This window comes from Ochotona princeps, chromosome 29, assembly GCF_030435755.1.
Source record: "Ochotona princeps isolate mOchPri1 chromosome 29, mOchPri1.hap1, whole genome shotgun sequence".
Classification (NCBI taxonomy): Eukaryota; Metazoa; Chordata; class Mammalia; order Lagomorpha; family Ochotonidae; genus Ochotona; species Ochotona princeps.
Window position 1 is genome coordinate 198,672 of NC_080860.1, and position 27,282 is coordinate 225,953.

At 51.2% G+C, this 27,282-nt stretch overlaps 2 protein-coding genes across 2 annotated transcripts in view; both read left to right on the top strand.

Moving 5' to 3' along the window:
• GOLGA3 (golgin A3) overlaps nucleotides 1–1,790 on the top strand; it is a 42,746-nt gene extending 40,956 nt beyond the window's left edge. The window contains exons 22-24 of the mRNA XM_058657019.1: nucleotides 179–343; nucleotides 940–1,103; nucleotides 1,551–1,790. Of these exons, the coding sequence (XP_058513002.1) occupies nucleotides 179–343; nucleotides 940–1,103; nucleotides 1,551–1,713 (492 nt within the window). The 3' untranslated portion in view covers nucleotides 1,714–1,790. The remainder of the gene's footprint in view (nucleotides 1–178; nucleotides 344–939; nucleotides 1,104–1,550) is intronic.
• Nucleotides 1,791–4,954: 3,164 nt separating this feature from the next.
• ANKLE2 (ankyrin repeat and LEM domain containing 2) lies at nucleotides 4,955–25,632 on the top strand. Its single transcript, XM_058656998.1, has 13 exons — nucleotides 4,955–5,215; nucleotides 9,947–10,417; nucleotides 10,940–11,272; nucleotides 12,603–12,814; nucleotides 12,898–13,086; nucleotides 14,782–14,904; nucleotides 16,435–16,501; nucleotides 18,572–18,741; nucleotides 20,157–20,263; nucleotides 21,074–21,264; nucleotides 23,309–23,927; nucleotides 24,548–24,679; nucleotides 25,205–25,632. Exons 1-13 carry the CDS (start codon nucleotides 5,038–5,040, stop codon nucleotides 25,389–25,391), a joined length of 2,979 nt encoding a protein of 992 aa, XP_058512981.1. The 5' UTR covers nucleotides 4,955–5,037; the 3' UTR covers nucleotides 25,392–25,632.
• The last annotated feature ends 1,650 nt before the right edge of the window (nucleotides 25,633–27,282 follow it).

The window sequence follows — 27,282 nt, forward strand, 5'->3', positions numbered from 1 at the left end:
GGAAGAGGTTCCTGGTTCCCGGCATCGGATTGGCGCAGCATCTGCCCGTTGCGGCTCACTTGGGGAGTGAATCATCGGACGGAAGATCTTCCTCTCTGTCTCTCCTCCTCTGTGTATATCTGGCTGTAATAAAATGAATATATCTTTAAAAATATATATATAACTTTACTTTTCTTAGAATATCAAGTCTGAGTTGGAGATGGTACAGGGAGACCTGTCCTCGACCCAGAAGGATAAATTTGTGCTTCAAACGAAAGTGTCTGAGCTGAAGAACAGCATGAAGACCCTACTGCAGCAGAACCAGCAGCTACAGCAGGACCTGCGCCGCAGCACGACAAAGACGGTACCAGACCCAGGTTCTTTCAGGCCTAGGCAGCCAGTATTGGGGTGGAAATGAATGATGGTGGTGTTTGTGCCTGAACAGTAAGCCATATCATTTTACTTTGGCACCTTTCTCAACAGAAATTCAGGTGGCACCACCAACTAGTAATGTTTCGTGAATCAACTGACAGGGCCCATGTGCTGGCCTGCCTGCCTGCACCCTGTGTTGCTGTTGCTTGGCACATCAGAATGTGCATTTCTGGCTATTTGTCCTCAGTCTAAGTAAATAGTCCTGAGAGGCAGATGCAGAGAACCCCAGGATTCAGAGTTTGTTCTGCCATCCTTTATCTACCATTTGGAGAAGCTTTGCTTCCGAGGACCAGGGGTTTAAGTCTGGATGTTTTGATTTCATGGAGAAGCTCAGAGGCCCAGGGTCTCATAGAGGTGCCACAGTGGATGTGTTATGTGCCTTGGGAATGGAGTTGCTTCTTCAGCCAGCATCTCTTGAACCCCTAATTGCGAGCCTGTGCTGTGTCTTTGGCTGGCTCAGTGTCCTTGGTGAGGCCCTGATGGCAGAGTACGGCCTGAGGAGGACTAATAATGTATGTTTTAACACAGAGAAAAGAGCTGAAAGGTGAGGCCAGCTCATCCAGCCCTGCGACGCCCATCAAGATCCCAGACTGCCCTGTCCCAGCTTCTCTGCTGGAGGAGCTCCTGAGGCCCCCACCTGCTGTGAGCAAGGAGCCCCTCAAGAACCTCAACAGCTGCCTCCAACAACTCAAGTACGCCTTGTGCACTTAGTCCTTAAGAATAAGCCACACATTGCCAGCCTTGAGGGCCAGCCAAGTCTGAGTGGGTGTTTATTGAGGAGAAACCTGCCCTGATGGGGTCTCCAGTCCTAAGGGGTGGGGGGCGGTACCCAGAGCTCAGCGACCCTGAGGAACCCTGAGAAACTACAGACTGAGCACGTGTGGGGTCTTCGTGGGCAGGTGAAGGAAGACATGGGTGACACCGACTTCAGCCTGGCTTCCACACAGCAACTTGGAGGACTGAGCCCCCGGCTCCATCTTGAGCTCACTCCCTGTGGAAAAACTGGGCCCTGCATAGACACGTGGTCCTGTGGCTGCAGTAAAAGTGCTGGGGAGTGAATCACTGCCAGGTCCACCTGGGGTCGCTGGTGCACATGTGACTAGGAATGACTGGGGATCCCCCTTTTTGTGTGTCCCCAGGCAGGAGATGGACAGCCTGCAGCGCCAGATGGAGGAGCACACCAGCACTGTGCACGAGTCCCTGTCTTCATGGACTCAAATGGGAGCCCACCTTGCAGAGCCAGCTGCTGCCAGCCCTACCCCCAGGGACGACACAGACACGCAGCCTGAGCTGAGATCGTGAGGAAGGACTGGACAGCAACCACTCCCTGCGTGGGACTGCAGAGGAGGCTTCTGTCAATATTATTTATTTGATTGTGTGCTCTGTTTCCCTAAGAGATGAAAATTAAGTTTTGCTTTTGCCTTTAACAGAGTAAGATTCCAGAATAAGAGCCATGGATTAGAGAATAGTCACCTGAGCATCACACTTAGTTTAGCCTATGAAATGACCAAATCCTAAGACCCTGGTGTAGGGCTCCATGAGGAACTTGAGTGTGAGGGGTTGTTTATGAAGGGAGGCTTTCTCTGAGCTGCCCAGCTTCTGCTGCCAGAACTGCCCCTTGGGGTGGGGGGAGTGCAGCTGCCCTCTCAGCAGAAGCTACGCTTTGCTGCAGAAATGGGGTCTTCCCTGTATCTCTGGCTATCGCCATGGACAAGGGTCCCCACAGCCAGCTGGCCTCTCCTCTTCACTGCTGCTACTTTTGAACCTGTATTCAGTGGGGTGCATATTCATAGAGAGTAGGGATGACGATCATAAGAGATGAATCATTTTATTCACGGCACTTTCTGAAACAAAATATTCTTACATGGAAAGTGTTCTGCATTGTTCATGATTTCTGAGGGTCTTTAACTGCTGCTTGCAGCCCTTCCAGACCACCAACCCTCGAGGCATTCCAGGTTGATGACCTTCAGAAGATGGGGGACACCAGGGTCAGCACAAGCTAACCTGTTCTGGAGAGGTGAGGGAGCATGGGTGGGAGAGCATGTAGGGGGCTGGAGGCTTGCAGCCATGTTGCAGGCCAGTGTTTACTGGGAAGCAGCCTGTGCCCAGGTGGCTACAGTCATCACACGTGGAGAACAGAGAGCTCTGAAATGCCAGCACCTTCAGGCAGATGCTGCGTCCTCCTGGCATGTTTCAAGCCAGCCCATGCTGAGAATCGGCAGGGATTATGACAGGTGGCACCAGTGTGTGTGTTCCCGTCCCCCAACCCCTAGGCGGTGGGACACGGCCGAGGATTTCCGGCAAGAGTTGAGATCTGTGTGTATTTATTGTCATGAGTGGTTCCTGGGTACCACCACTGGTCCACTAGTGCTGAGTACAGGTGACCTGTGCCTGTTTGTGGAGAAAATGGCTATTTTTATGCTGTGTTCTCATGGACTGCTAGGTGATTAATTGATACATTAATGTAGCATTAATCACAGAGATTTTGTTGTTGAAAACATATTCCCTAGCAAGTTATTCAACCTCTATAATATGTATCACTTGTACAGGGTTAATCCAGAAATAATACTTGAAACTTCCTTAGAAATATGCCCTGCTTACCTTGTGTTGGAAATCGGTGGGACTAAATTATTTTTGTGCTGTTAGAAAAGGAGCAGTGGTAATTCCTGTTATTTATTTTGGTTGTATTGTCCCTGGGTCTAGTTGTAAGGCCAGGAAGTGACACTGGCCCTGTTCTGGCTCCTCACTGCATTTGTGCATCTCTGGAGATATGTGACACTTACTGTCCTGGTCTCTGACAGAAGCATACGCTGATTCTCACATGTGCACTGAGCGCAAGCCCCTCTCTTCCTCAGCCCTACCCTGGTGTGCATCCCTACACAGCCTCCCCTCTCAGTGTGCGTCCATCCTCTGAGCACCCACTGGGGGCTCAACAAGCGGCTGGGGTCCTTGCCCTGCCCACTGCCTGGTGTTCTTGGTCACTAGTCTCTTAAGCAACCTGCATGGGCCCAAGTCACTTGTGCTTTAGAGTCACCTGATTTTGATTGTTCAGTGTTTTCTTTCTCTGTCTTGTGCACTGCACTGGCACTTCCACCTCCCAGTTGTATTCCTCAGTGAGTAACATTGGGATTACTGTGCTTGTGGGTAGAAATGGCAGGAAAGTTAACTCAAGCCTGGAGTTAAGTTGTTACCTGTGCAGGGAGTTGTGCTACATTGTGGGGAACCTGAGCTGAGGCCCTGCATGATTTTCGTCCTACACAGTTAAAGCAACTTGGTTTTCACTGGTTTTCCAGTAGTACATGTTAGGTCAATGCTCGGATCTTACAGATTTACAGTTTCGTTCTTTTCTGCAAACTACTGGACAGTGTTTTGAGGTTGGGGTGTGAAGTTCTTGGACCTGGGCCAGGGAACAGACTGGCCACCCCACAAGGCAGTCTGTGGTGGCATGCACCTAGAGGCTTGCACTGACACCTTCCCAGTTGGAAGTCTCACTTGTCTTGGGTCTAGGGGCAGTACAAAAACCATGGCTGGGCCTACTGAGTCATCATGACACACACACTGACTTCCAGGACTGACAGTTCCAGGAGTGAGAGGGACCAACATATCTGGAAGAGAGATGAGCTGGACTTGCATCGCTGGGATGAGAGACATGATTAAGGGCTGTTCCACTCGAAGGCCTCAGGTTATGGCAGGGCCCTTGAGGGCAGTGTTTTACAATTACTGATCTTGATTAAAGTTTACTCATGAGAATCCTGACCGGGCACACAGGGAAAGGTGTCACCGTGTACACAAATTTAATTTTAAAGAGCATGTTGATTTTATATATATACATAATATAAATAAGTGTGCTTGAGAATTCTTTAAACTTTGTGCAATAAACTATTTTTTGGTAAAGATGTTCCTATTCCTTTGGGGCCCTTCATTTTAATTTTTATATTTTGTCTTCTTTGGGAAGTAAATTTTTTTAATCAAATGTTTTACAGTCCGTTCAGGTATTTGTTTTAAGGAGTACAGGATGTTAACTCTAAATTGTTGATTTGATCACAGGAAGTAAGCTTGCCCCTGTGTCAGGCAGGAGCGATGAGCTAGTGTTGTCTAGTGTTGACAGGGGTCAGCGCTCCGTAAGCCCTTGCTGCAAGGCGCCGTCCGCCTCCAGAGTGCCCAGTGCCTTCAACCGGCACCTCACCCTCCTGGAGCGCCACCGCCACGCCCTGTGACTCGCCAGTCACTGGAAGCCGGGACTGCGGAATCCTAGGAAACTCCCGTCCCTGCACAGCCCTTCGCTCTGGCGGTCCCCGGGCAGCAGGGCGCAAGGCGCACCCCGACAACGGGCAGCTCCCCCGCAGGGCGCAGGCTGCAGGCCGCACCCCGACAACGGGCACAGGCCACGCCCCCAGCCCCACCCTCGCGTCGCCGTATTTTTGCGTCTGCGAGCCTCGCTCGGCGCGCTGCAACAGCGCGACCGCACCGCGCCCGTACGAGGACCCACTCCCGCGCCGGGGCTGCCCGCATCCCTGCCTGGCGGCATGCTGGGGGCTGCAGCCGGCGCTCCGTCGGGCAGGGGCGTGGGCAGCCCCGGCGCGCGGCGGGCGGCGCAGGACCCCGGGCTCCTCGGCGGCGGCGGCGATGCTGTGGCCGCGGCTGGCGGCGGCCGAGTGGGCGGCGCTGGCCTGGGAGCTGCTGGGCGCCTCGGTGCTGCTGCTCGCCGTGCGCTGGCTGGTGCGGCGGCTGGAGAAGCCCCGGGGCCTGGGCCGCGGCGGGGCGCCCGGCCCGCAACCCGGTGAGGCCGCAGCTCCGGACCCGGGTAAGTCCGCCCGGCCGGGGCTCCCCCGCGGACCTCCCGCCCCGCTGGGCGAATGGCGGCCGTGAGGGGCGGTGAGCACACGCGGCGGACGCGCGCGCCCCTGGGCCGACCTGGACGACCTCCCGGCGGCCCCGGACGGTGCGAGTGCTGCGGGTGTTGGCGGGAGTGCCGCGTAGCATGTAAGCGTGTGGTGTGGAGTGTGTGTGGTGTGCCTGTTGTGTATGTGTGTGCTGTGTGTAGCGTGTAAGCGTGTGGAGTGAAGTGTGTGTGGTGTGCCTGTTGTGTAATGTGTAGTTGGTGTAGTATGTAAGCGTGTGGTGTGGAGTGGAGTGTGTGTGGTGTGCCTGTTGTGTGTGTGTGTGGTGTGTGTAGCATGTAAGCGTGGTGTGTGTAGTGTGTGAGTGATGTGTGCCTCTTGTGTGTGAGTAGGTTGCTGGGAGTGTATTGTCTGCCACAGCCAGCCTTGGTTCTCCTTCTTGCGTCCATGGCAGCCACCCTTGTGCCTCCCTGCTCTAGTCTGGGAGGGCAGGAGAGGGTCCCTCCAGTGCTGACGTAGGAGAGGGCTCCTCCTCAGGCAGAAGGCAAAACTGACGTCCCCCCCTTAGAGGCTGGGGTGTGAAGCAGCTGTGGGGTCAAACATTTCTCTTGTCTTGGGTTTACGGCCGAAGGGATGGTCTCGGTCAAGGTGGGGTTTCCTGTTAATGGTGTCACAGGTCTGTCACAGCCTGCAGTAGTAGCCAGGGCTGAGCCAAGCCTCCCCATGAACCACAGGGACTCCAGTGCTTGAGCCTGCTTGCTGCCTCCCTTGGTGTGAAGAGGCAAGAGACTGAATTGGAAGGAAGCTGGGGTTTGAACCCAGGACTCCAGTATGGGTTCCCGGGTGTCCTAGGCAGCAACTGACTAACTAGCCTGTTCATCTGTCCCTGTTCGATCTCAACACTGACTGCAGGGGCCCGGCGTGGGGCACGCCTGCAGCGCCAGCATCCAATAGGGACACTAGTTCAAATCCCAGCTGCTCCATCTCTGATCCAGCTCCCTGCTAGTGCAGCTAGGAAGCAACGAAAGGTGGTGTGAGTGCACCAACATGGGAGTCATGGAAGACGCTCCTGGATCCTTGCTTTGGCCAGGCCTCGCCCTTGGACCTTGGAGGGTGAACCAGTGAATGAAAGCTCTCTAGAACTCATTCAAATAAATAAATAAATCTTAAAAAGAAGAGAAGATTGTTCCCCTGGCTGCTTGCTTTGCCTGAGTTCCTGCAGCCCCCACTTCTCAGCAGGCTGTTCTGCTCGTCCATACGAAGCAGAAACTTGGACCTGAGTGACTAGGAAGAGTGCTGACACAGCTTACTTTTTTTAATTAAATTTTTTTAATTTACTTTTTCTTCTTTTTGGAACGTCACATATACAGAGAGGAGGAGAGACAGAGAGGAAGATCTTCTGTCCATGACTCACTCTCCGAGCGGCTGCAACAGCCAGAGCTGTGCGGATCCAAAGCCCAGAGCCAGGAGTCTCCTCCAGGTCTCCCATGTGGATGCAGAGTCCCAAGGCTTTGGTCCATCCTTGCCTGCTTTCCCAGACCACAGACGGGGCTGGATGGGAACCAGCACCCACGTGGGATCCCTGCAGAGGACTTTAGCTGCTAGGCTACCCTGCTGGGCCCAATTTATTGAGAGGCAGATTTACAGAGAGAAGGAGACTAAGAAAGATCTTATGTCTGCTGTTCACTCCCTAAATTGCCACATTTTCTGGAGCTGAGCCAATCCAAAGCCAGGAACTTGTTCCGTTTCTCCCATGCAGGTGCAGGGAGGGTCCCAAGGCTTTGGACCATCCTTTCCTGCTTTCCCAGGCTGTAAACAAGGAGCTGCATGGGAAGTGGAGCAGGGATACAAACTGGTGACCATATGAGATATGCCGCCTCTTGGATATAGAGGATTAGCCAGTTGAGCCAATGTGACGGCCCCAATAACAATGTGACCACCGCACTACAATGTGACGGCCCCGATACAATGTGCTGCTTTACAATTCAGACTTGACTTTTGAACATATTGTGTACATTCTCAAAGATTACCAGGTCTGGGTAGAGGGTAACTAGTCAAGATTTGTGGCTTGGGGCCCCGGCGGTGTGGCCTAGTGGCTAAAGTCCTTGCCTTGAATGCCCCGGGATCCCATATGGGTCCTGGTTCTAATCCCGGCAGCTCCACTTCCCAACAAGCTCCCTGCTTGAGGCCTGGGAAAGCAGTCAAGGATGGCCCAAAGCTTTGGGACCCTGCACCCGCGTGGGAGACCTGCAAGGGGTTCCTGGTTCCTGGCTTTGGATCTGCACCGATCCGGCCGTTGCGGCTCACTTGGGGAGTGAATCATCGGACGGAAGATCTTCCTCTCTGTCTCCTCCTCCTCTCTCTGTAAATCTGACTTTGCAATAAAAAAAAATAAATCTTTAAAACAAAACAAAAAGAAGATTTGTGGATTGGACCCAGCGCCGCGGCCTAGCGGCAAAGGTCCTCATCTTGAATGTGCCAGGATCCCATATGGGCGCCGGTTCTTACCCCGGCGGCTCCACTTCCCATCCAGCTCCCTGCTTGTGGCCTGGGAAAGCAGTGGAGGACGGCTCAAATCTTTGGGACCCTGCACCCGCATGGGAGACCTGGAGGAAGTTCCTGGCTCCTGGCTTTGGATTGGCACAGCACCAGCCGTTGTACTCACTTGGTGAGTGAATCATTGGGCAGAAGATCTTCCTCTGTCTCTCCTCCTCTGTATATCTTTGTAATGAAAATAAATCAATCTTAAAAAAAAAGATTTGTGGATAATTTGTGTGAGACATAGTGGTTACAGATTTTAACGTGCATTGTTTTGACTAATTCTCATTGTAAATAGGAAGTCGAGCTGTTGTGTGCATTTTATGGATGTGCCCCAGGCCATAATGGGGATATGGTGAAGTTGTTCTCTGACAGGCTGGTAGTGCAGTGCTGTCGGGAGAGGCTTGTTCAGGGTCTGCTCCCTTTGCTTTTTTTTTTTTTTTTTTTTAACATTTTGTTTTTAATCGCAAAGTCAGATAGAGGAGGGGAGACAGAGAAAGGTCTTCTCGAAGATTCACTCCCGAAGCGGCCGCAATGGCCAGTGCTGTGCCAATCCAAAGCCAGGAGCCAGGAACTTCCTCCAGGTCTCCCACGCGGGTGCAGGGTCCCAAAGCTTTGGGCCGTCCTCGACTGCTTTCCCAGGCCACAAGCAGGGAGCTGGATGGGAAGTGGAGCTGCCGGTATTAGAACCGGTGCCCATATGGGATCCCAGTGCGTTCAAGGTGAGGACTTTAGCCGCTAGGCTACGCCGCCGGGCCCCCCCATAATACATTTTTGCAAAGATTAATATCTCCATTATAGATAAACAACAGCTGTTTTAAAACTTAGTAGTTTACATTGTGTTATTGTCTCCTGGTTTACAGCTCCTAAATCCTTCCACTTTTCCAGGCTAGAACTGTCTTTCTCTGTGCTAATGAGCGGACTAGTCCAGGGCTAGTCCCAGCAAGACCAGAGACCTAAGGCTGAGTCCATCACCAGCAGCCAGTGATGTGACTGGTTTGTATATTGACACCTCTGTAAACATCCTGAACACCAGGTCTTGTACTGATTGGGGGAGAACAGGAACAAGTCCTTGATGTTCTTCCTGTATCCATAGGCATCACGAAACATCAAATACACAACAAACAAGTGTTGCTTATTCTTAAAGGTTTATTTGAAAGAGATGTTCATCCTATGTCTGCTGGGCCAGGCTGAAGCCAGAAGCCTGGAACTTCATCCTGGTCTCCCGTAGAAGTGTTAGGGGCCCAAACACTTGAACTGCTTTTCCAGGTGCATCCGTGGTGCAACTGGCACTCAAACTGGTGTCCCTGGGATGCTGGCATTACAGGCTGCACCTTAAATGCTGTTCCCTCTAAGTACTGACCGTGTGGATGTTGTGCGTGTGGCAGGGGCTTGTTGGGTGGCCGTGCTGTGACTGAGGAAGAGAATTCCCTCCTTCCATTCTGCCTCCGGGCATCTGGAGAAGTAGGTTACCATCCTCCCTGCCTCATCTTCGGTTGGTCGTCTGAGTGACCTGTCACTGGGGCCTCCTGTTGCTGTGCCTGCCTCTCCTACCTTCCCCCAGTCCAGCTGCCGCACAGCCCTGCAAGCAGGCCTGGGGGACCCCATGTAAGGCCTGTAAAACCATTTGGTTTGGCCTTGCCAGTATGACTTCATGTGGTACTTGAAATTCAGTGAGTCTGTGGTAGGCTAAATTTTTAACCTGTTAACTTGGGGATGCTTAAATACTCAGGCCTGGCAGAGGAAAGCTCCCTTCCCCACCCGGGGTGTGGCCGGACTTGACCTTGGTGTGCCTGTGCCAGCTATCCTCAAGGCTCCATCTGCGTTGGGGTCGCTGTGGCCTCTTGGCCACAGGGCTGCCATGCATGAGTGCTTTGAGCTGCGTGAGGCCCCCAGACAGCTCTGGAAGCATTGGTACCACACGATGTACCAATGACAGAAAAGTGCAGCTGTCCCTATAGCACAGGTCTCTAGAGTTAGTACTTTGCCAGCTGTGGAGTGGCCTGCTCCAAGTGAGTGCACGTAAGGTGATGGCAACACACGAGAGTGAGGGCACCAGGTTCTCAGAGCACCCAGAGACTGCTTGTCCTGAATCTGTGTGGGTAACTGCAGGTGTGCCAGCTTCGCAGCCTACAGCTTGGTGTCTGTTCCCTTAGACCCAGGAAGAATGACCATGGACGCTGTGTTGGCGCGGCTGAAACTCCTGAACCCAGATGCACTGAGAGAGGAGATTGTCAAAGCTGGACTGACGTGTGGACCCATCACATCAACCACAAGGTTCATTTTTGAGAAGAAGCTGGCTCAGGCCTTGCTCAAGCAGGAAGGGTTGCTGTCTTCCTCTTTCCCCAGCTGCCAGGAAGCAGATGGCATGGCACTCAGACGAGAGACATGGAAGTCGGCTGTGGGAATTCCAGATGAGCAGGCCAGCCTTCCTGAAGACAGAGAGTTCGGTTATGATGTGGGTTTGAACCCTCCCCTGGAAGAGGTTGTGCCATCCAAGAACTGCCCAGTGCCCTTCTGTGCTGCAACTCATGTCAGCACCCGCAGAGCTGGCATGACAGCTGCCAAGGAGCCGCAGCAGTACTATGGAGTCTGCCCTGCATATGAGGACCTTCCTGTGAGAAACGGTAATGTGACCATGGCACACAGGTGGCACAGGACAGCGGGAAGGAGAATTGTCTTGAAAATTGAAAAAGTACTGATTAAGAAGGAAAATATTTTTAAAAAGTGTTTCTTTCCATCGGCCCACAACATCAGGCTTTCTACTAAAGCCACATAGGGACCCGTGTACTTGGACTGTCATCCACTGCCTTCCCAGGAGCGTTAACAGGGAGCTGGATCCAGCCTGGAGCAGCTGGGACTGGACCTGTGGGTGTTCCAAGTGGTGCCTTAACTCACTGGACCATAACTCCTGTCCCTTAATGTCTGCTGGTATTTCCATAGATCCATTATTTAAATCTTTAGTCCATCTGTAATTAATTTTTTAGTGTGTATAGTATCTCAGGACTTGGAATGTCTATATATGCACATGGTGTTTTTATACACACACACAACTAAGGTTCTTTTGCAGGTAAAGCAGTGGACTCTCTACACTTGTCCACAAGTGCAGGAAGATACTTCCTAATCTCTTTGTTGCTTTTCCCGTGCAGATCGGATCCATGTTTATGATGATAAAAAGGAAGCACTGCAAGCTGTTAAAATGATCAAGGGTTCCCGATTCAAAGCTTTTTCCACCAGAGAAGATGCTGAGAGATTTGCTAGAGGGATCTGTGATTACTTCCCTTCCCCAAGCAAAGCCTCATTCCCACCTTCTCCTCTGAGGAGTGCGGCAGTCCTCAACAATGGTGGGCTCAAAGGTAAAGCAGCCCGACTGCTGTGTGTGAGAGAAGTGCTGTGTCAGGAGAGGAGGAAGGAGTCTCAGCCTAGTTTTGGTGTTTCAGGTCACAAAGGCAGACGTGGTCACCGAAGTCCACGTGTTTGTCGTGAGTGTGTTATGGTCTGGGTCCCTTACTGATATCCTGGCCCATGGGGGCCACAGCTGCTTCTGGGACAGGCAGCTGCAAAGCCAGGTGACCTGTGGGAGTCATTCAGCCAGAAATCAGACTGCACCTTTCTTCGACTCAGAGCGGGCCTAGTGGGAGGCTCAGCCTGCTGTCCCCTGCCCTAGCTCAAAGCTGTGCTGCCCAAGCTGGTGGGCTTCCAGAGGGACAGTTCCTTCTGGGCATCGAGCTCTCATCGAAGGGTGTGTTCACCTCACTTCCCTGCTGTCCAACCCAACCTTACTCAGGTGCTTCCTGAATGCGAACTAGATGGAGTTCGATAGTTTCTTTTCAGTCTGTGGAAATTCCCTGGAGGAAAACACTTTTAGGCCTTCTCAGGTGCTGTGATTGGAGTTGGGGCCGTCTTGTGTGGTGTGTTAAGCTGCTTTTTTTTTTTTTTTTTTTTTTTTTTTTTTAAGGCAGAGAGAGAAGGAGAAACCAAGACAATAGCCATAGTTGGGCTGGTCAGGAACCAGGAGCTTCCTTCAGGTCTCCCATATAGTACTTACACTATCAGAAGTGGAGCAGCCAGGACTTCAACCAGTGCCCAAATGAGATCCTGGCACCACAGGCTGAGGATTAGCCCAACTCTTGAAATAAATAAGTCTTTAGCAACAGCAACAATGGGAATCCTGTGGTGGCTTGCCCCCACTGACATGCTGTGGACATAATGGCTCTGGTGTGACTGATGATGCTGCTGTGCCGTCACTGCCTATGCTCCCTCTGACCTCGCTTCAAGTTCACCCAGTAATCCCTTCTGCTGAACTCCAGTCTGGTCTGCATGCCCTGTGCTATGCCGATGGCAGGGCCTGGGTGCCTATTGACTGGTCTAGATGGTGCATGGTCCAGGTGGGAGGCTTCTTAACGCCTTCAGCGTGGCACTGGCAGTGTGTGGAATGGCATTGTGTCTTCCCAGCAGGAAGTTTGTGGGGTTTTTTTTGTTTTTTTGTTTTTTTGTTTTTTTGATGATCAATAGCCAAAATTTATTAGGGGCAACAGACTTTATATGCTGAGGGTCATACAGGATTAGGGTAGAGATACTTAGTTCATCAACAGAACCATCGACTGTTTCTATGCCTTTGTTTGGAAGTCCTTTTGTATATTACTTCCCACTCAACTGTTCTTATACAAATGATATCTCATCAGGTATACAAAAGGTAGCCATTCAGTTCTCATGCAAAGGATATCCAATCAGTCACACACAAGACATCCATTAAGTTGTTTATCATACAAATATTGTCCAACTGTAATCCTTTGCTCGCTGACCTTCTAGGGTCACAATGTCCTCCTGGAAGTTTGTGTTTAAGTGAATCAGATGTAGTGAACAAAGAGCGGGCCAACAGCTACAAAACCCCCCGCACGCAGGACCTCACTGCCAAGCTGCGGAAGGCTGTGGAGAAGGGAGAAGAGAATGTCTTCTCTGAGCTTGTCTGGAGTAACCCACGGTATCTGATTGGCTCAGGGGACAACCCCACCATTGTCCAGGTGAGTTTGCTTTCGATGCTGTCAGTCCTGCACGAGCAGGTGGTGTCACACAGAGGAAGCTCAGGACATGCTATTTCTTCCAGGAAGGGTGTAGGTACAATGTCATGCATGTTGCTGCCAAGGAGAATCAGGCTTCCATCTGCCAGCTGACCCTGGAGACCCTGGAAAACCCAGAGTTCACGCGGCTCATGTACCCAGATGATGACCCGGGCATGCTGCAGAAGCGCATCCACTACATTGTTGATCTCTACCTGAACACTCCCGACAAGATGGTGCGTCTCCTTCATGTGTCTGATTTTGAGGAGGAAGGGTAGAAGCTGATACTGTACTGAAAGTCTGTGTGCCTGGCATTACTGAGCGTTTCGTGCCCCTTGGGTCTTAGTGTGCTGAGCAGCCTCTTTGAATATATTACAAAGGTGTTGAGTGATAACCCACCAAGTGCATCCCACCAGCCAGGGGCACGTGACTGCTCTCACAGTAACAGATACTCTAGAGCCTTCACTCTTGGGCTTTGACCAGAGGTTGGACAGGTGGCAGAAATGCAGAAAAGGAAGTAAAAACAGTTTGCGGCCTATTACTGTAGCATTTATGTTTGTCATTTGTGTTTTCCACTGAGCACTGCATTGGAATAATCCCTATGGGATTAATTTTAATATCTAAGAACTCTTCCTGAGATGCTGTGTGTATTTTATATGAGGGAAAATTCAGGGGCGACCCAGAGCTGATGCATTTGGCAACCTTGATGCTGGAGGAAGTGAAGGCAGTGTCTTAAGTTGCAAGACATGCTGGGTGTCTTGCGAGTCTCACTGTGCCTCTTAAGTCGGGGAACTCTTGCTTTATTTAAGGGTGCAGTGAATACATTACATTGAATTGCAGAATTGAAAAGTGGAGTAACTTCAACAAGACAAAAAAAAATAAACAGATTGGCTATGCCAGCACAGTCATAGGAACTGGCAAAAGGAGACCAGTGACCTAGGGACATTGAGAAGTCAGAAATATCTGCCGCCCATCATGGCCTTACATGTTCCACAACATGCACACAGTCCTGCAGCAGGCTCATCTCCTGGGGGAGGTGTCACCTCCAGGTCCGGGGCTCAGTCCCACAAATGCACCAACCAGCTGCCTGTAATAGAGGATGTTCTTGGGGCGTGTTGTAGTGCCATGGGTTAAGCTGCCCTTGCTTGCGATACCTGCATCCCACTTGGCTGCTTCTGATGCAGCTCCCTGCTGGGAAGACAGCACATAATGTCCCGAGTATATGGGTCCCTTCCACCCAGATGGGAGACCCAGGTGGAGGTTCTGGTTCCTGGCTGTTGGTGTGCATTAGAGGATTGAACCACTGGATGAAACATCTCTGTCTCCCTTGCTTCTTTTTTAAGATTTATTTATTTTTATTGGAAAATCAGATGTATAAAGAGGAGGAGAGACAAAGGAAATCCATCCGTTGATTCACTCCCCAAATGGCTGCAACAGCTAGAGCTGAGCTCATCTGAAGCCAGGAGCTTCAGGGTCCCAATCCTTGACTTTGGGCTGTCCTTGACTTCTTTCCCAGGCCACAAACAGGGAGCTGGATGGGAAGTGGGGCCCATATGGGATCCTGGCGCATGCAGGATGAGAACTTTAACCTCTGGGCTACCAGGCTGGGCCCTGTCTCCCTCACTTCTTATCATTCTGCCTTTCAAATAAATGAGTCTTAGAAAAAAATTAAATGTTACAGAGGGTACTGATGAACAGTTAGATGAGTAAGTCGTATAAGATCTCCTTTGGGGCTGGTGTGATGATCTTCCAGCCAATGGCTCACTATCCAGATGGCCCTAACAGCCAAGGCTAGACCAGTGTGAAGCCAGGAACTGCTTCTGGGTCTGCCGTAGGAGGGTCCCAAGGGTTTGGGCGAGCATGAGGTGGTGTGTCATGTTCAGTAAGGGTGTCCTGTGAGTCTCAGTGTGCCTCTTCTGCACCTTTCACAGGGCTATGACACACCGTTACATTTTGCTTGTAAGTTCGGAAATGCAGATGTGGTCAACGTGCTTTCTTCACACCCTTTGATTGTAAAAAACCCGAGGAATAAATACAATAAGACACCTGAAGAGGTAAGTAATTATGAACATGCAGTTGCTGTGTAGCATTGACAGAGCCACATGCAGCACAACTCTGTTGGAGTGATGGGGAACTCGATGTGAGTCGTGTGTCTAAGGACCTTGAGGAGGTGCGACACCACAGAGCCAGGGCCAAAAAGCACCTGGTTTGTAGATGCTGCTTTCTGGTGATAGGTAGTTAGTTTTTCATCAAGTTCCCAGGCTCACAGAGGAGGTAACAGTGGTACTAGTAGTGGTGGTACTGACAGTGATGCTGGAGACCACCGATGTGTGTTTAGCCCAGTTGTACCAGGTGCAGTGCTAACCTCACAGATTTTTCACCTGCCCTGTGTGAGGAGTCCATGGAAGATGTGTATGATGTGATTCACAGCAGGCTAAGATGCCACTTGGCGTCCAAATCCCACACTGTAGTGACTGCTCCAAGTTGTAGCTACTTGGCTTCCATCGCAGCTCTCTGCTGTTGCACCTTGCGGCAATGGATGACGGCCCAAGTCTTTTGGTTCCTGCCACCTTGATGGGACCCTGGATAGGCAGTTCCTGGCTTCTGGCATTTGGCTTCAGCCTGGAATGGCCCCAGTCATCTCACCCTCTGTTGAAATGAACCAGCGGGTGAAGGATCTGTGTATGAGTTTCTCTTTGTGTGTCACTCTGCCTAGTGAATCGATCTTGAAAAATGTTCAAAACAGCTATGCCTAGTTTCAACATTTTTTGCATCAAAATAAATGTCTTGTACTTTTGTTTTTTCCCCTCAAACTCCTGCAAGTCCCTCCTGCCTGTGAGGTCAGAGCCGTGTGAGCTGTCAAGGTGGCCCAGGCACCTTGGGAGTGAAACATGCAGCTGGGACCCTAAGAGCTGGAACACAGGAGTGACTTGTACCACCAATTGCAGCTTTTGGCTGGCCTGGACCCCTGCCCCTTTGGATAAAATTTGCCAGGAAATTGTACAACCAAGATTATCTGGCAAGACACATGCAAAATGTGACTTCGCTGTATGGGCCTGTTGTTGCAAGTAACCAACTTTATACTCCTAGCCCTTTAAGATCTTTGACTTTGCCTCCCAGACAGTTAAATGTTCATTTGCACTCAAAGTGTCAGTTTGTCTCCTAGGTCCCTTTCTTCACGCAGGATGTCATGATGAGAAGTTCACAGTTACCCGAGGGCTCACGGCCTGATGCCTACAGCCACAGACATGACACATCTGTGGGTTCTGTGGTAGATTCAGGCCACACAGATGCACAGAGCAGGCTCTCAGGCAGTGGACATACAGGGAGGCTTAGGTGTGCCGTGCACTCTGCTCTCACGTAAATGGGATGTGTCTCAGTGCCCATTCCTAAGTGCAGAGTATGAAAGGAAGCAAGCCAAGGGAGTTCCCCCCAGTGTAGGAACCTCTTAGCTCATGTTCTGATATAAAGTAGCACAAAGCTGCTAGGATATTTTGTCGACTTGAAAACTTGTTTTTGTAAAATGACCATAATGGGATAGAGTAAGATTTAGACTGTTCATTTGATCTGTTTGGTTTGAATAGGTTATTTGTGAAAGAAGCAAAAATAAACCCATGGAGCTGAAGGAGCGGATCAAAGAATACTTGCAGGGTGAGTGAGGGCATTGGTGTGTGGAATGTGAGACCAGACCTAGCACTTCCTTGGGGCAGCTTTCCCTCTTTGATTCCTTGTTTGTTGTTGGCTGGTTTTGAGAAAACCTTCAGGTTTTGTCATTTGACTAGTGCTCATGGTTCCTTCTCCCACCCCCAACCCAATAATACCCATTTCTGGGATGGAGTGGCCTCAGTGGCCATGCCTTCTCAGGCAGTGCAGGTCTCCTGGTCTCAGGGTCTGTCAGTTTCACCTCTGTCTCCAGGTGCAGCCCTTTACTGCACTGGGTGTTGGGACTTTTCTTCCCACAGAGGATAGGAGTCGCCAAGCCTGTAGAGTGGTTGGTTGCGGGTGGGCTTCCCGCTTTCTTTGCTACTGAGTGAGCTTGCGGCCAACAGCAGACACAGTAAGTTCGAGGCCACCCCTTGCCATCTGGTATCTGCACTCTCCCAGCCTGCCTTGTCCCTGGAGAAAGCTCTGGTATCCTCTTAAACCTGTGGGACTCTTGCCTGAGTGGACTGCAGTGCTCAGGAAGGAAATGGACCCTAGGGTGCTGTGAGCAGAGATGAAGCCTAGAGACATACAGATGTATTGCCTGGACAGACCGCTCCACTCTGTGGGTCTCAGCCCACCCTGTCAGGGCTGCTGGGGACATGTCGACATTAAGAGGAACTCTGTGACAGTAATCAGGTGCAGCCCTCTGTATGTTCCTGTCTGCTGAGGGGAAAGCAGCCCCTGAGGCTCAGGTCTCACCATCTGCTGCACCTGTCCCTGGCTCCTTCTGAGCGCCCCGTAGGACCTGGTCCTGGTTCGGTCTGGGACGATCTTGTGGTGCTCGGTCCCCTGCAGTGTCACATACTTCTGTAGGCTTGACCACATCTGCACTCCCCTCTTCTTTAAGATGTATTTATTTGAAAGGCACAGTGACAGGGAGAGACAGATCTTCCATCTGCTGATTTACTCCTCAAATGCCATTAATAACCAGGGCTGAGCCAGACTGCAGCCAGGAGCTCTGTCTTGGTCTCCCATGTGGGTGACTCAAGGTCTTGAGCTGTCAGCCGTCACCCGCTGCCTGCCACGTATGTTAGCTAGAAGCTAGGTTGGGACCTGAGCCAGGCACTCTGGTGTGGGGTGTGGACATCCCAAGTGGCAACCTAACTCACTGCGCCACCTGCCTGCCCTTGAGTTCAGTCTCCTAGCTATAAACCATTAAGTGACTGTGCCTAAGAGTAAACTTGTTTTATGGAAATTAAAATAATTTTCTTTCCTGTGTATTGTTATCACTTACCCATCATACCGTCCTCCAGAAGATCCTCGGTTAATGTACACTTTCCAGGTACCTAGGGAATGTTCTTGTGCCTGTTACGTATCCCAGTCTCAGATAGTGAAATATGAGGGACAGTTTTTTAGTCACTATTCCTCAGTATACTTTATCATGAAAATATAGCACCTTTATAACTAGAAAACAAAATATTTAAAAATATAAGCATTTCAAGTTTTGAAAATGCCGGGAAGCCCTAAACAGCCTTAGGAGGCATGCCCTGGCACCTCAAGGAGCCTGGGACAGGGGCTTCCCGACACTCCCCTTCCCTCTGTCCCAGACATCCCAGGCTGGGTGGGGCAAGAAGGGACAGGTGCTCTTCAACAGATGGGCTCAGTCCAGTAACCTGCTTACTGTAAATGGAAACTCCTGGACACACCTAACCTGCGGACGGCACAGCTCAGGTGTCCAGGATCCAGTCAGGACTGCCCAGGGCAGGGAACAGAGTCGGTGAGAAGTCTCCTCTCAGACATGCTGACTACTGCACACTGCTGTTGTCACCTGGGGATGCTGACATCCACCAAGTCCCTCTCCCCTTCCATTCTTTCTTGTTTAGCAAAGGAAGAAAGCAGGGCTAGTTGACTTGAAAAAGTGCTACTTGGAGGCAGTCTTGCTCTGGGCCTGCATCTCTAGGACCCGTGGTGGTTTATCCCCATACCATCTGTTTGCAGAGTCCACCTCTACCCTTCTCATACCACCCTGCACACCTGTCACACTGCTGGGCCGGGGCTGACCCCGTCTCCCCCCAGGTCACTATTACGTACCGCTGTTGAGAGCAGAAGACACATCCTCACCCGTGATTGGGGAGCCGTGGTCATCAGACCAGACAGCTGCAGCCTCTCACCGTCACTCAGGAGGTGGCCCCCGGGACCCTGTGCTGACCCTGAGAGCTTTCGCTGGGCCTATGAGTCCATCCAAGGTGAGCTGCTGGGGAGGCTTCTGAAAGCAGTTCCTGCCTGTCCCCACATTGTCCTGCTATCATCCAGCCTGTTGATTGTGTGCTTAGTAGAGACCCAAGTCGGGGAACCTGAAGGCAGCAAAGTGACCAGTGAGTTGGTGACCAGGGATGGGCACATCGGCTCGAGAAATGTTTGTTGCTGGCCATGCTGCTGTTGGGTTAGTGCGGAAGGTGTGCTCAGGGCCCACAGGCCCTTCTATGAGCACCTTGCCAGTATCAGCGGTTCTCTGCATTTCCCCCATCCCTGGGCTCCTCGAGCTATTTCTCCCTGTGCAAGGTGTTTCCCTTTTACCCATGTCTCAGCAAGAACCCGTCATACTGAGTTGTGGAGTCCACCGTTACCCATGCTTTTTTTTTTTTAATGTATTTATTTTCATTGCAAAGTTAGATATATAGAGAGGAGGAAAGACAGAAATATCTTCTGTCCGATGATTCACTCCCCAAGTGACCGCAATGACCAGTGCTGCACCAGTCCAAAGCCAGGAGCCAGGAACCTCCTCCAGGTCTCCCATGCATGTGCAGGGTCACAAGGCTTTGGGCTGTCCTCAGCTGCTTTCCCAGGCCACAAGCAGGGAGCTGGATGGGAAGCAGGGCCGTCAGAATTAGAACCAGTGCCCATATGGGATCCACAGTGCGTTCAAGTCGAGGACTTTAGCCGCTAGGCCACGGCGCTGGGCTCATTTACCCACACTCCTTTTTTTAATTTATTTTTTGGGTTTTTTTATAACCTTTTTTTTTTTTTAAGATTTATTTTTATTACAAAGTCAGATATACAGAGAAGAGGAGAGACAGAGGAATTTCCTCCGTCTGATGATTCACTCCCCAAGTGACCGCAATGGCCAGTGCTGTGCCGATCCGAAGCCCAAACTCTTGGACCGTCCTCAACTGCTTTTCCCAGGCCACAAGCAGGGAGCTGGATGGGAAGTGGAGCTGCCAGGATTAGAACCGGCACCCATATGGGCTCCTGGCGCGTTCAAGGCAAGAACTTAAGCCACTAGGCCACACCGCCAGGCCCTACCCACACTCTTAATGCTGCCTTTGCAGGTAACAATTTATGTAGCTGAACTATTTTATGTACTGATTTACTTGTAATCTCATGACAGAAACTTTCCAAATAATTGCCACTGTAAAATAAAAGAAAAAGACTTCTGCTGAGTTAGGATGAGTACAAGAGTGGCTGCTGTGAGTGCTGTAGAGGAGGACATCCAGTGCTGCCTGCCAGCCCCAAGGCCATCCCTCGAGTGATGCCCTCCTGGGCCAGATGTGACCCTCAAACCTGAGCAGAGTCCCTCCCTCCCTGGGCCAGGCAGGCATGAGGCACTGCCTGGGGAGGCCGGAGGAGTGTGTGCAATATGTGCTACACTTTGTTTTCCCAGGCAGAAGATTTTCGCAGACTCTGGAAGACTCCACCACGAGAGAAAGCAGGTTTTTTTCACAGCGTCAGGAAATCTGACCCAGAGAGAGGCATTGAAAGAGTGGGAAGGTACTTATGGGGACATCGCCCACCTAGTGTGCAGTGGCTGTGTGGCTGTGTTTATCTGAAGGTGGAACCCAAATTACAGCTTTGTTCAAAAGAACAGACCTAGGAAGCATTACTGGGAGAGCCAGGGCCCTTCGCTTAGGATCCAGTTCCTCATAGAGGTTACTGTGCAGTGTGCGAGGCAGAATCCCAAGCTAAACAGGCCCTTCCCTGACCATTCCCAAGGGTCTTATTTTCAGGAGCGAGGTATTGCAAAATGGGTGTTTCCTTGGGAGACAGACTACCAAGATCCCCCCTTCCCTTGCTGGCTTAGAGGCAAGTGTGACTAGACACAGCTGGTCAGAAAGAACTCACCAACACAGGGCCATAGAGTGCAGCTTCACGGTGCTTTCAGAAGCCGTCAGGGGATGTACCCAGCTTCAGGCCTTGGAACTAAACCTGAGAAGGACATGGCCAACACCAGCATCAGAGGCAACATCATCTAAAGCTGTTTTCACCAGAGTATGCTCTTGGTGGAATTTGTGTGACCTTTCAGCTCACACATTTATTGGAGTGAGGATGTCAGGGCTGACTGACTTCATCACAAAACAGATCTCAGGGAAGACTGTTGGGCCAACCCTGTCAGGGAAACACCAATTCAGAAAACACATTTTGGGTGAAATAAGGTTATACAACTATGTGCCAATGAAAGTAAAATTAGAACTGAGAGTCCCAGTGTTGCTTGAGCGTGAAGTGGCCGTGGCCATTTGCTGTGCTGTCCTTGAGTGTTTGTTCTGATTTCACAACTGGCTAATTGTGTTCTATTTCTTACAGGGAGCTAGCTCATGAGCTGGGGTATCCCTGGGTTGAATACTGGGAATTTCTGGGCTGTTTTGTTGATCTGTCTTCCCAGGAGGGACTGCAAAGACTAGAAGATTATCTTGCTCAGCAGGAATTGGGCAAAAAGGCTCCACAAGAAACAGCAGAAAGGGAAGCCTGCCTGGGGGACAGGGCCCTGGCGTCTGGTAAGTGCTGCGTTAGGGCTGTGGCCATGCTAGCCCGGTGGGACGACTCCAGCAGAAGCCTGCAGACCTCTTTCAGCATTGTAGTGTTCACGTGACGCGGCTGCTGTTCAAAGTAGCGTGCACCCTTCTCCCCCATGCACACACGTTGCCCTGACAGCCTGCACCATCCAAGGGACTGGGGCTGTGGTGTGGTGGTGAAGCCTCCCTTGTGTCGCGGCATCCTGTGGGGCACTAGTGAGTCTTGGCCTGTAACATTTCAGACCCAATTCTTCTCATTGCTTTTCCGAACATACTTTGGGTTTGTGTGTGCTGCATATTTGCAGTTAAACAGCCAGGCAGGCCCCTGGCAGAGTTCCAGGATATACGTATCCCATCCGGAGCACACACCGCAGCAGCAGTTAAAGGAAAGGCTGTGGTTGACTGAAAAAAAACTTAGCACAGTGCTTTTAAAGTGTGGAAATGTGGGCCCGGCGCGTTGGCCTAGCAGCTAAAGTCCTCGCCTTGAACGAGCCAGGATACCATATGGGCACTGATTCTAATCCTGGCAGCCCTACTTCCCGTCCAGATCCCTGCTTGTGGCCTGAGAAAGCAGTGGAGGACGGTCCAAGGCCTAGAAACACACTGCACCTGCCTGGGAGACCCGGAAGAAATTCCTGGCTCCTGGCTTCGGACTGGCACAGCACTGGCCATTGCGGTCACTTGGGGAGTGAATCATCGGAAGGAAGATCTTCCTCTTTGTCTCTCCTCCTCTCTGTATATCTGACTTTGCAATAAAAATAAAATAAGTCTTTAAAAACAAAAAGTATGGAAATGTGCCCCAAGACTGAAATAGGTAATGGAGAAGTTCTCCAGAGGACAGAGAAGCGAGCACCTTATTGGCAGTAAGAGACACTTTTCTTATTTATTTATTTATTTATTTATTTATTTTTTATTTTTTATTTTTTTTAAGATTTATTTTATTTTTATTACAAAGTCAGATATACTGAGAGGAGGAGAGATAGAGAGGAAGTGGAGCTGCCGGGATTAGAACCAGCAGCCATATGGGATCGAGGCGAGGACCTTAGCCACTAGGCCACGCTGCCAAGCCCTATTTATTTATTTTTATTGCAAAGTCAGATATACAGAGAGGAGCAGAGGGAAAGATCCATCTGCTGGTTCATGCCGCAACGGCCAGAGCTGAGCCAATTCAAAGCCAGTAGCCTCTTCCAGGTCTGCCACCCGGGTGCAGGGTCACAAGGCTTTCGGCCATCCTCAACTGCCTTCCCAGGCCACAAGCAGGGAGCTGGATGGGAAGTGAAGGGGCCATCAAGATTAGAACCGGCATCCATATGGGATCCCAGCGCACTCAAGACAAGGACTTGAGCTGCTAGGCTACCATGCCAGGCCCTATCTCTTCTTTCTTTAATAAGATTTATTTATTTATCTTAGAAAGAAAGTGTCTGTGCTGGTTCACTTTCCAGATGGCCACACTGGTGCCCATCTGGGATCCTGGCACTACAGTTGGGAGGGTTAGCCTGCCACACCATAGTGCCACTGCCGTAGAGATGCTTAGCTGACAGATGTGTGACCCTGGTGTCCTTGGGGTTGGCAGCGCAGGCAGAACACCGCAGAGGCTGAGCCATGGGACAGGGCTGAGTCAAGGTTCATGTCAGTTCACTCCCTGAGTCACACACACCAAGGGGCTGTGGAGGGGCAGGGTGGTGAACATCACACCTGTGTGAGGACAGGGCCGCCCCCAGGGCTTCTTCTGATTCTGTTGTAGACTTGAGGGGGCCAGTTCTGCATCTGGCACACATCAGCCTGGCTCAGGATCCACCGGTCAGAGTGGGAGAGGGGAGAAGATGCAGTTCACCCCACCATGTGGGATGCTTGGCCCACAGCTGTTCTTCGCCAGTGCAGTGTTCTGCCTGCCTGTTTTGGGAGTGAAGCAGGTGGTCTGTGTTCTGTCGGCTGAGGCTTTGAGCAAAGAGCTGTAGGGTGCCTGAGTCCTGCAGCTCGGAGTCAGGCTTCCTGTCCATGCCTAAGCCCTCCTTTCTTCTTGCAGACAAGGGGACAAAGGGCAGCAATTCCGTCTCCGTGGGGGCATTTCTAGATGAAGAGGAGGATATGAGCTTGGAAGAAATGAAGAATCAGCAAAATGCAGCTCGAAAACTGGGCCAGCTTACAGTCTGTGCCTGGGGAGACTCATGTGGCCCCCTTTCCTTGGAGCAGAATGAGCAGAACGTGGCCTTGACAGAAGCCTTGGGCCCTAGCAGAGGCCCCAGAAGCAGAAATGGGTTCCTAAGTCCCAGCAAGGACCCAGGGGGCAGCAGCCCAAAGGCCTCCCGTGCAGGAGAAGTCCTCCTGTCACCTCTCTCTGAGCTGACTGTGGACTTCGATAAGCTGAACTTGCGAAGTCCAGAAAGCAGCTTTTCCAAGACACCAGAAAAATACGTGGAAACCGAGGATGACAAGATGCCAACTCCCAGGATGGACACAGCAGAATGTGACTTGCTACCATCTCCACCTGCTGCTGACAGGCTCAAAAAGAACCACAGAAGGATGGAGCAGGAAATGTCGGCTGAAGTTGCTGAGCTGCCCCTAGAGCCCAGCAGCCCCCCACACAAGGCCCAGGGCAGGTGTTCACCCAGGTCCTCCCCTGACTCCAGGCTCTTCCTCTTTGGGTAGGTAGCTCGTTTGAGGTCCCCCCTTTCATCCTCCCTCTCATGAGTCTGCCTGTTCTGCTCCCACAGAGCAGTGACTGTGTTGGTCCTGGGAATTTCATTGTCTGAATCCCTATTCCCAATCGTGGAAATTCCAGCTTTGCAGCACTGCAGCTGAGAACTGGATGTGCCATGACCAGCCCTTCTTGCCCCGCCTGCACTCACCTAGGACAGCTGTCCTCAGCCATCACCCTGGCTGGCCGCGGTACCTCCCTCTATGGACAGGCAGTCACTGGCCAACAGTTGCTTGTCTTCTTGAACCACATTGATCCTTGCACGGCCTGTGGGGCTGTTGGGGCTTGAGCACCAGTGGCCCATGTTGGAGCTCTGGTTCTAGTCTGGCTGCTTGGTTAACGTGCCTGGGAAAGCGGCAGAGGATGGCTGTAGTACTTGGGCTCCTGCCAGCCCTGGGGAGATCTGAGGGAATTTCTGGTTCGTGGCTCCTGGCTCCAGCCTGACCATGGAGGGAGTGAACCCCCAGATGGGAGGTTTCTGTTTCTGTCGCTGGCTGAGTTGCTGTGGTAGTTTGGAAGTCCCAGCTTCTAGTCAGACATGCTTCACCTTGACCATGTGCATTCTAGGGAGATGCCATCCAAGCTGGACCGGGATGTTCTGGCAGCTCTGGAACACACAGATGTGGACCCTCGGCAGTACCCGGCCGTGCACAAATGGAAGAGTGCCGTCCTGGGCTACTCACCTTCCGACAGGCAGAGGTACGGGAATGGGAACATAACTGGGAAGGTACCAGTTCTGGGAAGGGCCAGTTCTAGTTCTCACTCCTACACAGTCTCATGGCCTCTAACGAAGAGCTACCCAGGAGCCGGTCTGGTCCACGGTCATGGCCATGGCACAGCAGAGATCCCCAAGTGATGCAGGCCAGGCTTCCATCTGGGGTCCCGTGGGAGAGCTGTGCAGCCCATTTGTTTGAGAAGCAGACAAAGATGCAGGGGTTTCTTGCAAATTCACCATTTAGTTACCCACCAGCCGGGAGCTCAGTCCAGGACTCCCACATGGCGGCAGGGACTCAGGCAGCTGAGGCAGAGTGGAGCTGAGACCTGAACTTGGGCACTCTGATACGGGCTGTGGTGTCCCAGATGTCCCCATTTGAGTTTGAACTTTTCCGTAGCCCAAGTTTGGGGTTTAGAAGCCTGTCTGAGCCACAGCAACCCTACCTGGGGCTCTCGGAGGGTCACTGCGAGACGCGCGCATGGCTAACATACCTTTCTTATCTTCCACAGTTGGCCAAGCCCTGCACTGAAGGGGAAGTTCAAGTCTCAGCTGCCTGATCCACCCAGCAGCAGTCCTGGGAGAAGCCCCGTGAAGCCTGGCCACACCACCCACTCTCCCAGCCTGGGGCGCTACAGCCCTGCCCACAGGAGCCACTTCTGTAGGATGGCACAGATGGCCCAGCTCGCCACCCCTTAGGTCTGGGCAGCACCCGGTTCCATCATTTCCAAAGAAGAGAGGGTGATGTGTTTCATTGGTAAAATTTTGTTAAAAGATATTCTGAATAATTTATCCATCCTTACCTTGAGGGTACAAGAACTTTAAAAACACAAATGTTCTTTATAAAATTTACAGTTCCTAGAAAATGTCAACATGCCGAACACAGAGATCCCTGGGTAGCAGTGCCTGGGTTTGAGATGACAGAAGAGCGAGCTAGGGAGGAGGAGGAACTGGAGGAACTGCTGGCTCGGATTTCCTGGGCTGTCCCTTCAGCCAGCCAGGATGCCCTAGTTATTGCTGCAGTCACCGATCAGACAACGGAAGCCTTCCAGCCAGCGAGTGGTGAGCCAGCGTGCACCAGCTCCTGGGCTTGCAGTCTGTTGAGGATCAGGTTGAGGATTCCCTGTGCATAATCTGGCATGTCGCAGATGGCCCCTCACGTGTCCCACCTTGTCAGGATCTCTGTGTGGCAGAGCAGTATGTTGCAGGCATGGGAGACGGGGCTGAAGCAGAAGCCAACACTGACAGCTGAGCCATCGAGGCCCAGTGATAGCTGGCTCATCCACACAAGGTGAAAAACTGTAACAATGCTTTTGCTAATGTCAGTGCCTTTCTAAGTAATTTCCAATTTTTCTGTATTTGTTTCTTAAGACTATGAAATGGTCCTAAGTAGTTGTAACTAAGATAATTATTTTATTGGTAAAACTTTTGAGCTGAAATTTGGATTAAAGTGCTTATTGCTTTAAGGAATGGGCTGGGGAAACTGGGACCTGGAACTGACACTGTAAGTTTTCAAACTGAAGCTTTGCTACACAGGGTGTTTTCATTGGTGTCGTTGAGGTCTTAGGTACAGAAACTGTGGAGATCTTTGTGGAGTTCTGGTGTTGGTGGTATGGCAGACAGAGATCAGGTACACTCTGACAGAGGAGCCTTTGTTGCTGTTAGCATTACCATACATTTCTCTAAATCTCCCTTCCTGGCCAGGTGAAACACCTGGACTAGAAGTTCCATGCTCTCAATCTAGTTGATGTGTGTCCCAGGCTGTCTGGTCACGGTGCCTTGGGTTCTGATTCCCGCACAGTTCTGCACATGGGCATTTCTGAGAAATACTCTGGACAGTTTAATGCTTGTTCATCAGAATATTTTTTTTGAAGATTTATTCATTTTATTACAGCCAGATATACACAGAGGAGGAGAGACAGAGAGGAAGATCTTCCGTCCGATGATTCACTCCTCAAGTGAGCTGCAACGGGCCGGTGCGCGCCGATCCAAAGCCAGGAACCTGGAACCTCTTCCGGGTCTCCCGCGAGGGTGCAGTGTCCCAATGCATTGGGCCGTCCTTGACTGCTTTCCCAGGCCACAAGCAGGGAGCTGGATGGGAAGTGGAGCTGCCGGGATTAGAACCGGCGCTCATATGGGATCCCGGGGCTTTCAGAGCGAGGACTTTAGCCGCTAGGCCACGCCGCCGGGCCCAGAAACTAAGATTCTAAAAATAAATTCCTTCCATCAGAACATGGATACTTGGTTTCCTCAAAATCACAGGATACTGGGCTTGGCAGCGTGGCCTAGTGGCTAAGGTCCTCGCCTTGATCCCATATGGCCGCTGGTTCTAATCCCGGCAGCTCCACTTCCTCTCTATCTCTCCTCCTCTCAGTATATCTGACTTTGTAATAAAAGTAAAATAAATCTTAAAAAAAAAAATAAATTAAATAAAATAAAATCACAGGATACTGTCCTGTACACTGTTGTAAATATTGAGGGGAATTAAAGTAGCATTTTGTCCTATTTTGCCAACTTCTGCTCCTGCTTTCTGAAGTTGGCCTTCTTTGTTGTTGCAGTGGTACTGGCCCTGGTGAGTGGCAGAGGTGTC

Excerpts from the sequence above, each read along its gene's own strand:
- ANKLE2 (XM_058656998.1), top strand. The coding sequence starts at position 5,038 with ATGCTGTGGCCGCGGCTGGCGGCGGCCGAGTGGGCGGCGCTGGCCTGG. Across the intron at positions 10,418-10,939 it reads GGACCTTCCTGTGAGAAACG|ATCGGATCCATGTTTATGAT; the intron begins GTAATGTGACCA and ends TTTCCCGTGCAG. Across the intron at positions 11,273-12,602 it reads CCGAAGTCCACGTGTTTGTC|GGTCACAATGTCCTCCTGGA; the intron begins GTGAGTGTGTTA and ends CTGACCTTCTAG.